A 10,959-nucleotide genomic window follows, 5' to 3' on the forward strand; every position below is an offset into this window, starting at 1 on the left:
TGTCGTAACAGCAGGACTTCTGTTGTCACAACAAAGTTTTCTGTCGTACGACAGGAATTCCTGTTAGGTTTTTGCGGCATTCCTGTTGTGATTTTAGACTGGGATCGCTGTGAAATAAATACATGGAATCCTGATTCCTAGCATTTTGGCCTCGTTTCTGCTTTATTCCCGCGAGCTTTAACTCGAAACCTGCATGCAACGAAAACCTGGATGCCACAAAAAATTTCTAACTTTTGTCACCTTCGGTAATACAGATTTAACTGTACTGGTATTGACAATAAAGCACAGTATACGACAATAGTAGCGATACGCTATCTTCGTGTTTTATGCGGTAATTGACCAATCGTGCAATGATGTTCTATGTTCACACCACGATACTTAAATGCGTTAATAAAAAATAAATAAAGCCCTCATTTTTTATTCTAAACGGGGAAAAATTGAGCGGTGATTCCGTTTTCTTGTAATGGGAATTTAACGTTGAGCTGTTGAGATGTTTTTATATGGCGATACAAAGGGCAAATAGCTTCTAATGAGATTTTAATGTTCAGCTGCTATATGATGTTTTGTATGGCGATATAATGGGCAAATAGTTTGAGACAGACACGACAGATGATTGGAGCGGTTTGCATTCAACCTAAAGTGAAACTAACAAAGACTATACGGGCTAGTTGGTGCAGGCGTGAATTCAAATTTAGCGCGCGCTGAATACTTAGGCGAGGCAGAGGGACAGTGGAAGACACAAACCATACGTTGGTGCGCAACCTATGGTTCCTCTTTTTTACTGTCCCTGTCCCTCATCTAAGCATCCATAGCGCGCCGAATTTGAATTGAAGCCTGAAGGGAACATCACCAAGCTGATGATAATGATGATGTTGGTGGTGTTGGTGCTGAATCGAAACTCCATCTGCCTATTTTTAATTGATTAGAGTGCTGGGAAGGCCGTCTCACCATGGGCGCCCCGTGCACGTAGCGCGTGACCCGTTCAGCGCGCTCCTCGTCTTTGGCAGACCTCTTGGAAGACGTCGAGGACTTGGACGATCGGCGTATATTAAGGGCGGGTACCAGCGGTGGGGAAGAGGGCGATGAAGCTGACGAAGCTGAGCCGACTTCCGCCTCGGCCCCGGGCTTCCCGGTAGCCCCGGAAGTTCCGGGTGCACCCGCTCCTGACTTGGAGGCCGACGTTCCCTGCGCTGCGTCTGAGGGTGACGTTCTCGATGCCGACTTCGAAGCCGGCTTCCCTCCGGATTCACCCTGGGCATGTGTTGGGATACGTTGCACTATGAAAAAGTTTGCAACTAGTAGGACAAAATGACGTGTCGCGAACAAAAAACACCCTGCTATTTTTTGCTGTTCATCCACGTTCCTTGTACTGCATTTCTTTTTGTTTAAAGCGATAGCTTTCTTAGTGGAACCGATGGCATCCTGTCAAAAAGCTAACGCATTTCCCCACAGACCGGTAGCTCGACCAGAAAGCGCTGATAAGACCTTTGTACACACGGCGCATGCGTGAAACCGGGCTTCCACTGTGTCAAAACTTGAAAACCGCGAAAAAGGAACGATTCAGATAAGACAGCCCACACATCGATCATATCAAGGAGCTTGAGCACAATCGTGCAACCCTTATCTCATAAACCACATATCGGTGCACATTTAGACAGCTCGTAGATGCATTAATTGTCACATGGGTTCGTTCTTCGTTTTGCGATTTGGGTCTCTAAAGGTTTGATGATCGATTGGAAGCCCTTTCAGGGAAGGTTGAACGCACTTTTAGCGAAGGTTTTGGCGCAGTTTTGACAAGAAAACTTTCACGCTTCCCTGAACTTTCCTTAGAAAGGGGCGGCATATTTTGCTATAAATTTCAATGAATCCCCTACGACTTCTGGAAGGTACCGAAGGGGCAGTGCATGCTCGCTGCATATCGACCTCACTTGATCACTGATGCGTATTTATGCTTCGAAGATATCGGAAAGAGTGCAGTCTTTCGAAGCTGAACCTCGAGAGTGAAAGCCTGAACACCAAGCTCTGACTGATTACGGAAGCCAGTTGGTATAGTATATACATTAATACTAGTTTTCTCAATTTTGCGCAGGACTGGTGAACATCTGAATCTCTAGTATTTTTATGTTTAAGAAGACCTTTGCAAATAAGCGATAACCAAGTGGAACAGGAGAGAAAGGGATACACATTCTCTAAAGGCACGAGAATTCAATATTAGCGTGCGCTGCATATTTGGACGAGGGACAGGGACAGCGGAAAAGACAAATCAAACGATGGTGCGCATGTATGTCGCGCCCCATTTTTCGGTTTGCCTTTTTCGGTTTGCTCTCGTCCAAATATTTGCAGCGCCCGCAAATATTGAATTCTAGACTATACCCACTATCTCCTAAACAAGCTTTTATTGAAATCTAGGTAGTGTCTGTTATCCCGGGAACCGTGAGAATAACCGTCAGGAATTTCTCACTGCAGTCGCCTCTTATTTTTATGGGACAAATATTTCCTGAAGGCTCTTTCCGGCGGATGCTCCTGTGGCGCTCGCTGTGTTATAGCACTTGCTTTTAAACCAGAAGGCTCAGGTTTGAGTCCGGCATGGCCGAGGTGTGTTTCTTTTTTTTTTTTTTTTTAGCTTTCGAAATTTGTGAAGTTTTCGCTCAAGGTGATTTTGTTAATGCTACTTTATCCCGGTTATTAATATATCAGAAGATCGAAGCGCAAGACTTCTAGAAGAGGTTGTATTAGGTTAAATATAGATTGTATTCTGTGTCGTTGGGCTGGGTTAGGTTAGAATTGTTGTAGTTGGGCTGGATTTGTGTAGGTTATGATACGTTAGGTTGGGTTACGTTAGGTTAGGTTTTGTTAGGTTACGTTGGGAAGTAATATTATTCAGCAAATTTTAGGCCAGCCAGCTTTTATAAAAACTGCCGTGAGAATTTCCCGGAGGTAATTCTCACGGTTGTCGTGAGATTAGACGCAGCCTAAAATCTAAAGCACCATATTTAACACACCTTAGTTCCGGCCGCTGCAGCTTGTCGCCTGGACCCAGAACTGGACGATGCGGACGAAGCGCTGGATGCTCGTCGCTGCTGCTTCGACTTGGCCTTCATCTTGCTCCCACCTTTGCTTACGTCGGCCATGGTACCCTACAAGGAGTTCGCCAGCATGCTTTAAGCCGGCCACAAGAAACCTCTCTGCACTCTGAAACCCCCGCCACGTGCTCTATACCAACTGAAGCAGCGAGAATGGTTCTGGTAACAACCAACTATCAGACTAAAGAACTAAGACCACGGGTGAACGTATTGTAAAAGGCGGCGTCTATTCTCAGGGCAACCGTGAGAATTACCTCCGGGAAATTCTCACGGCAGTTTCCATAAAAGCTGGCTGGCCTAAAATTTGCTGAATAATATTACGTCCCAACGTAACCTAACATAACATAACCTCACCGAACCTGGCGAAACGTAACCGAACGCGTCATAACCTGCCCAAATCCAGCCAAACTGCAACAAACCTAACGTAACACAGCCCAACGATACAGAACACAACCGGTATTAAACGTAATTCAACTCATTCTAGAAGTCCTGCGCTTCGATCTCTTGATATAGTAAAAACCAGAGTAAAAAAGTATTAACGAAATTACGATGACCAAAAAAGTATTAAAGCTAAAAAAAAAACATCGCACTGTCGGACTCGAACATGAGTCTTCTCGTTTAAAACCAAGTACAATACCACAGCTGTACGGGGGCACCTAAAAACACGGGTCTGTAGGGAATATTTATTCCATAAAATATCGGCGTTGCGTGCTTACCCAATGAGTGGCGACTGCCGTGAGAAATTTCTGACGGTAATTCTCATGGGCGAATGTATTGTAAAAACTGGAGCTGCCAATTTTACACGCACACATTATTGCCTACTACAAAACGGGGAGTGACTGTGCTTGCGTTGCGAACAGGGGCTTACCTGGCAACGGGTTCTGAGCTCAAGCCCGTAAAATTAGTCTAAACGCCACGCCTCAAGAAGGCTACCACGCGTTCCCGCTTTCCCCACCCGTTTTGTTGTCCGGAATCGCTCTCAGCGCATCTCATTAACAGTACCCTCCACTTTCCCGTGGTGATAATTTCTGTTATAGATCATTTTTAGAGTCTGCAAAGCACATCTTCGTTGAAGGAAGGTACACACTTACGTGCCTCCTTTTCCTTCTTCTTCATCGTCTTGTACTAATAGTGATACTGACAGGCAATTAAAAAAGGCACTCTAGACACTGCGATTAACTGCGATTAAAAAAGGCCGTGTCTAGAGTGCCTTCCGACGGTATTATAAGCACTCCACTATATCGACGTCCACCGGCGTTTTGTGGCAAAATTGTGAAGCTTCCACGAGCGCGTAAGGCTTGAAGGTAGCGAACCCTGTACGCAACCTTCATGACCATCACGAAGGTTTAAGCCCACGATTGCAGACGATTTGTGTCTTCGCTTCCGAAACAACCTTTACTCCATTGTTGTAGCCATCACTGGGAGATTCTTTCATTTTTTAAAGTGATAATTATTGGATATTACTTTGCAGGGGAGTAGGCTTTGACGTGGCTTTCTCGTTCCGAGCAAGTGTTGCCACGGTTACGACGACCGTGGTGGTGGTGGTGGTGAGCGTTTATTGGAGCAATAGGGGAAGAGGAAGGGGTGTGGGAAGCCTCCTTCGCCCAGAAGGCCTCGTGCCCGCGCCGACTGGAGAGCCCGGGAGACCAGGGCCTGCTGGCGGGAATGGGTCAGGGCTGGTCAGCTCAATCTCCCACTGCTCCAGGGCGGGGGAGGGGAGGGGATTAGGTGAGTATGGGCAGGAGAATACTAGATGGTAAGTGGTGAGAGGGGTATTGCAGTGGGTGGTGGTGGTGATTTATTAACAAAGGAGGGAAGAGAAAAGGCCTGGGGATATTGTTGAACTCAACGGGGAGTTCACCCTCATACGACCCAGTCCAGGGAAGGGGATTGGGGCTTCAAAGGATAGGAAGAGAGAAGGGGGAAAAGAAGAGCGGTAGGAGAGTGGGAGATAGTCTATATCGCGTTCGTTTAGTCCATGACTCGATGGCTACAAACGCAGCGCTAGTCCTGTTGTAACCAGGAAGTTGACTAGGTGCTGGAAGACCTCCCGTCGGATGGCGTCCGGTCCCGTGGGGAACAGGAAGTCTTCTAGCTTGTGGCTTGGGGCACCGAGTCGCTGGAGTTCGGCCCGGAGTTGTGCCCTTGCGGTGTCGTGCTGCGGGCAAGAGCACAGCAAGTGCTCTAGCGTCTCAGGCTCTGGGCAGTCGGCGCAGGTGGGGGATGCTCGGCGGCCTTGGTGGTGCAAGCGCGCTCCCACGTTGCAGCAATTGAGCCGCAGGCGAAGAAGGAGCGACCGGGCGTCTCTGCTAATGCGTCCGGGCAAGACCCGTGGGGCCTGGCCACTGACTACTCGGGAATCTGGATGCATGGCCTCCACCACTCGTGCCAGGATAGTCCTCGCAGCGTCAAATGACACCACATCCCGGGAGGCTGGAACCCCTGCCTGGCGAGCAGCACCTTTGGCCAAGGCGTCTGCAACCTCGTTGCCTATGATGTTCACGTGCGATGGCAGCCAGTGAAGTCGCAGTGGACACCCCTGCGCTTCCACCGCATGAAGCTTGGCCGCCAGCGACCGCTCAACGTAGGCGCTAGAGCTGGCTGGCTGGTCGGCGGCACGCAGACGGAGGAGGGCAGACCGTGAGTCAGTCAGGATGATGGCCCCCCGGGCCTGGGTGCCCTGCTTGAGAAGAAGATCTGCAGCCAAGTGGAGTGCTCGCAGTAGGAAGGGTAGATGGTGGGGGTGATGTGGTGTAGGATGGCGTGATTGAAGAATGTGCCAGTTTGTAGTCGGCGGTATGTGCAAGATTCGTAGTTGGTGAGCGTGTGATGAGGAGAAGGGTATGTTCTTCGTGTGTGGGTATAGTGAGATATAAGGGCATTGGAAGTGGTGTCGAGGGGTGTGAGTAAGTCAAGTGGAGATAACTGAGGTGTCCGGCTCTCCGGTTCCTTGGATGGGAATGCCTGGGAGTGAAGCGCTCGGGCGGAAGCATGCGCTGCTTCGTTCCCTTCCCTGGGAGTCCAGCGTTACCAGGTGCCCAAATGAGTGTGATGGTAAGATCTTCGGGCAGCCGTTGTAGGAGAGGGATGGCCTGAGGTGGGCCAAGGCCTGCTTGGTAGAGGCGGCAGGCCTGTTGGGAGTCGGAGATGATTGTTAGGGAGTGAAGGCTTGAGTGGGTTGTTGCGGCGTGGGCGATTGCTTGGGCTTCGGCAGTGTCTACCTTGCATGAGCGCTGGCGATTTTTTTTTTTTTTTTGGGGGGGGGGGGGGGGGGGCAGTCTTGCCCAATCTCCCGAAGTAGGTACGCTTGGCTTGACAGACTTGCGCCGGAGACTCTGGGCGGTCGCCGCAATGCACGCGCAGAAGGGGCGCTGTCGTCTAGGTTTTTTTAAACTGCCGGGCGGTCGCCGCAATCTTGGCCAATCTCCCTAAGTGGGTATGCTTGACTTGACAAACGTGCACAGGAAACGCGGGGTGGTCGCCGCGAGGCCCGCTTCACGTGTGCGAGTGCTCGGTAGTTCCTTGGTATTTTAGGGGCGAAGCTCCTCTTGCTCGGGACAAGTCCCTCGGCGCGCCGTGTCCACTAGTTCTTGAAACGACTGCTAGAGGCGCAGCTCTGCAATAGTTCATAGGTCGCCCGCTAGATGGCGCGCCGCCGCCATCTATGGGGCGCGCCGCCGCCGCATAGAAACTATGCGGCACATAGTGTTAGAATGTCAGGGTATCCATCCAAATCTACATAAAGGGAATATTGGGCTTCCAGAAGCCCTAGGATTTAAGGGTATCACAGAGGAAGTTAACATCAAGGCTGTCGAGGGGACGAAAAGAAGATTAGAATGCTGGGGGACGAAAAGCAGAGAGGGGAATATTGCCTAGGACAGTTACCACCTCTAACAGGGAAAAAAGTATTTTGTGCCTAATAAGCTTTTGGTGCCTGCCCTAAGCAGCTCTAGTATTAAACCAAGAGTGTAAGACATGTGATATTAGTCCTTTTTAGTAAGATGACATGTCATACCCCGCTTCAAAGGGGAAACCAATAGCAATCGCCATCATCATCATCATCATCATCATCATTATCATCATCGGAGCGGCACACACCTGTACTCCTGCGTCTCCGCTGCTCTGCTGCATACTCGGGCGCGCGCGCTAGATAGAGGTGACCGCCAGAGTGCCGCGCCTATATAAGTGTACATACAATTACCCCTATCACAACATGTCGAGTCTTTATATGATGTGTGGGCGCATATTTCATGGTTTTACCCATAAGCATTGGAGCTTCGCCCCACTCATCATCATTCACTTCGTGGAGATGGCGGGATTTTTTTTTTAACCGCGGACACGAAAAATTACGATTTGCTAAACAGCTTTGCTGTTAAAACTCCTATGGTTCCATAGTAACAGAGCCTCCTCCACACCCCCGATTCAGTTAGCTCATCGATCCACTTCAGCTGCTCTGAGAGCGGTACTGCCACAGCGTGTGCACGTCCAGACCACCTCCAACGCTCAGCGACGCCGAGCGACAGCCGGACGCATTTTCCTCACAACAGCAGCGGGCATGCGCTACCAGTGCACAGACTGGTAATGTGAAGGCGGGCGCTGCAGCATCCATCGCCCATGGCCAACGTGGACCAAAAAATTAGCAGTGGCTTAGCTCGACTATGCCAGGATATACGTAGCGTGAGCTAAGGTTCAGCTGGTTGTTCTTAGCTTTCCTGGTTGTCTAGGATTAGCTGATTATCATGCTTACTGCTGCTAAAACGATTTCCAATCCAATCCAATCCAACCCAGTCCAGTCCAGTCCAATCGTGGCGGCGGTGACTCCGGCGCGCCATCTGTGCGCCGTGACACGTCACTGCTCCTCGCGCATGCGCAGCACGGCTCTACAGAGCCAAGCGAAACTGCTCAACCTCGGCCAGTGTAGCTCACACTACGAAATACCGGTACTAATCTCTCGGCGAGATGCTTCAGGACTTGCATCCAGTGTGGTATGGAGCATGCAGCGATCCACTTGGGCACACGCATCCCATCATTGCGCGCCTCTCTGCCCTGTCGACCCGAATTGTAATTTTGAGATTCAGCCTGGATTATGCAAGCACAACGACGCAGTACTCCACTGTATGCGGTTGAATGTCGCTTACACTCCATACCTTCGCTTCAAGATCAACCAATCAATCCACTTGGCCCCTGTGTGCACAGTGCGACGTGTGTGAAGGCCTGCAACACCTCATGTGTGATCGTGCGCGATTTGGTACACAAAGAGCGTCTCTCCCAGTGTCTCTGTGCCCGCCGCACTCCGTTGGACTAGAACTGAGAGAGGTATTAGGTCCTTGGAGTAGTTCCCAACGTGCCTCTCGAGCTACAAAAGCTTTATTCGCGTACCTAAAGGACACAGGTATTGATCAGACCTTGGAAATAATTAAAAGCACATGTCTTCCCCTTCGTTATAATCGTAATCGCCATGGCATTTACCTGGCGTAGCAAGCCCTCAAAGTCATGCACCAACCTTACCCTCAAAGTTATGTAGCAACCAGATCAATTTTCAACTTTTCTGAAGCCGGGCAGTTTAGCTCGGCCGTCTGCCGTGTTAGGCATCATTTTACCCTGCTGGATTTCCCTGTCAAGTATATGCGCGCCTAGCTGACTGCTTCGTCTGTACCACTTTCTTTCTTCGTGTTTCTTACTTCCAATTCTCATTAAATGGTGTTCGTTTTTACCTTTTTTTATTTCTTTCTTTAATCTCTTTACTTTTATTTCTCTAGTCATCTACTGCTAATCCATTGTAATATTTAAATATTTTTCTTTCCCCACAAAAAATTACAAAATTCCTTTCGGTAAGGCGCCCATTTCCTGGCCAATCCCCCTGAGTGGGTACGCGCCATTTCACTGGAACCACCACCACCACCACCACCACCCCCATTCGTTCCATAGCTCGCAGGATCTTACCTCGCAATTCCTGATAGCCAGGCCAAAATGACCGAACACCGCGCTAAAGGCTCAACTCCAAGACGGAACAACGATTTGTGTGAGTGGCAACCAACAAACCTGTCGCCTGAAGGCCCTGCGTACTGCTCTCGTCAGCCGCGGACGCGGTGGATGGCGTTCAGTGTTGCCATTCTCGGTCGTGCAAGGAAGGGAGCGTTAGCCGCATCAAGTGGGATTTGGGGGAACGATTCTCTTTCTAGCTAGAAGCACATATCTGCTTCTTCTCGCCCGGCGGTTCTTCAGCGCGCGAGTCAATTTTTGTAGCGTTAACGCAGTGTCTAGAGTGCCGTCCGATGGCACTCCAGTTCAGCGCTGCAGCTTTGGATAGAGTGCCGTCCGATGACATTCGAATGACACATTCGGCTGACACAGGCCAGAGCGTCAGTAAAGGTGTTGAAAGCCGAGCCTAGTCCACCCGAGTGCTGGATAGAGTGCCGAAGCTACCGCCTTTTTGTAGCGTGAGCTACACTGGCCAAGGTTGAGCAGTTTCGCGTGGCTCCTGGAGAGCCGTGCTGAGCATGCGCGAGGAGCAGTGAAGTCTTCGGCGCATAGCTGGCGCGCCGGAGCCGCCGCCGCGATTAGATAGGATTGGATTGGATTGGAAATCGTTTTAGCAGCAGTAAGCATTATAATCAGCTAATCCTAGACAACCAGGAAAGCTAAGAATAACCAGCTGAACCTTAGCTCACGCTAGTATATCCAGGCATAGCCCAGCTAAGCCACTGCTAATTTTTTATACCTGCCACACTAGCAACATATGTGCTAGTGCTTTATACGTGGTGCAGTTTTGTTGACGTTTTGTATGCATGTATTGACCCAAACCAGATACTAGAAAAAGAGCGTGCCGTAGAGGTTACGCATCAGCTTCCTACTCCCAAGGGCGGGGGTTCGAGTCCGGCTCCTGCCTCCTTCTTTTTTCTTCACATATTAAGTTTTAATTATAATTTGCATGTTTTAGGTTGGTTTTCAGTGTTTTAAATGATATTTTTTGTTCGTTGGATTATGTTAGGTTAGTTTGCGTCACGTTACGTTACTGAAGGGAAAAGTAGTGCCAGACGCGAAATTGTGCCATCGAAACGCCGATGGACGTCGCTTTAGTGGTGTGCTTATAGTACCGTCTAACAGCACTCTAGACACAGCCTAGCGTTAAAGGCGCTAGAAATACCCAGGGGACGATTGCTAGGGTGAAAGCTTCATATGTCTCATTGTTAGGTGACCTTAATGTCCCCGGAGTCGACGGTTACTGCAGTGACCAACGGAGACCAGGAGCGAACCAAAGGTTGCCAGATGTGATTACCAAGGTTAATAATGATTTATTAGTGGTTAATAGTAATTAATAGAAGGATGGTATTGAGTTTAGTTAGCGTGAATTAATCTGGAATAATGATTAATTATAATTGATAGTAATGATTAGTAAGGTCGGGTTAAGGTGCAACAAAACGCATTAACCTAGACTGATGGTGGGACCAATGAAGGCGGATTAGGGTCGATTAAGGTGAGTTGAGGTGGGAATAAGTGAAATTTATTAAGAGTAAGCTGGATTAACGTAAGTTGAGATGGATTAAGGATGGTACATAGGATGGCTGCAATGACAATAGGTGGACGTATATACATACAAAAGCCTCCCGTCACAACGGTATGCCGAGCTTTCTCCTTCAAAGCAAGTTGGCACGTTGACACCCCCGTAATTTTTGTTTTTGTTTTTGCCACACTAACAATTTCTCTCTTTTGTGTGCACCCTTTTACGGTTAAGCATCTACACAGACGTTGTTTATCTTAACTGCAAATGACCCTACTTTCCCAACGTGTCGTTGTGAAACTAGAGTCGTTTCGCAAAGCGAACGACAGCAATTAACAGGAGTTGCCGACTACCAATAGCAACGAACAGCGGTAG

At 49.0% G+C, this 10,959-nt stretch overlaps 1 protein-coding gene across 1 annotated transcript in view; it reads right to left on the bottom strand.

The window, feature by feature from the left end:
* The window catches only part of LOC144139081 (uncharacterized), a 163,546-nt gene that overhangs the window by 4,393 nt on the left and 148,194 nt on the right, over positions 1-10,959 (bottom strand). The window contains exons 2-3 of the mRNA XM_077671563.1: positions 3,003-3,137; positions 949-1,251 (exon numbers count right to left, since the gene is read on the bottom strand). Coding sequence (XP_077527689.1) covers positions 949-1,251; positions 3,003-3,137 — 438 coding nt within the window. The remainder of the gene's footprint in view (positions 1-948; positions 1,252-3,002; positions 3,138-10,959) is intronic.

The sequence above is a fragment of the Haemaphysalis longicornis genome, unplaced genomic scaffold (assembly GCF_048455015.1).
Source record: "Haemaphysalis longicornis isolate Haplotype H1 unplaced genomic scaffold, Haemaphysalis longicornis Haplotype H1 scaffold_5, whole genome shotgun sequence".
Taxonomy (NCBI): Eukaryota; Metazoa; Arthropoda; class Arachnida; order Ixodida; family Ixodidae; genus Haemaphysalis; species Haemaphysalis longicornis.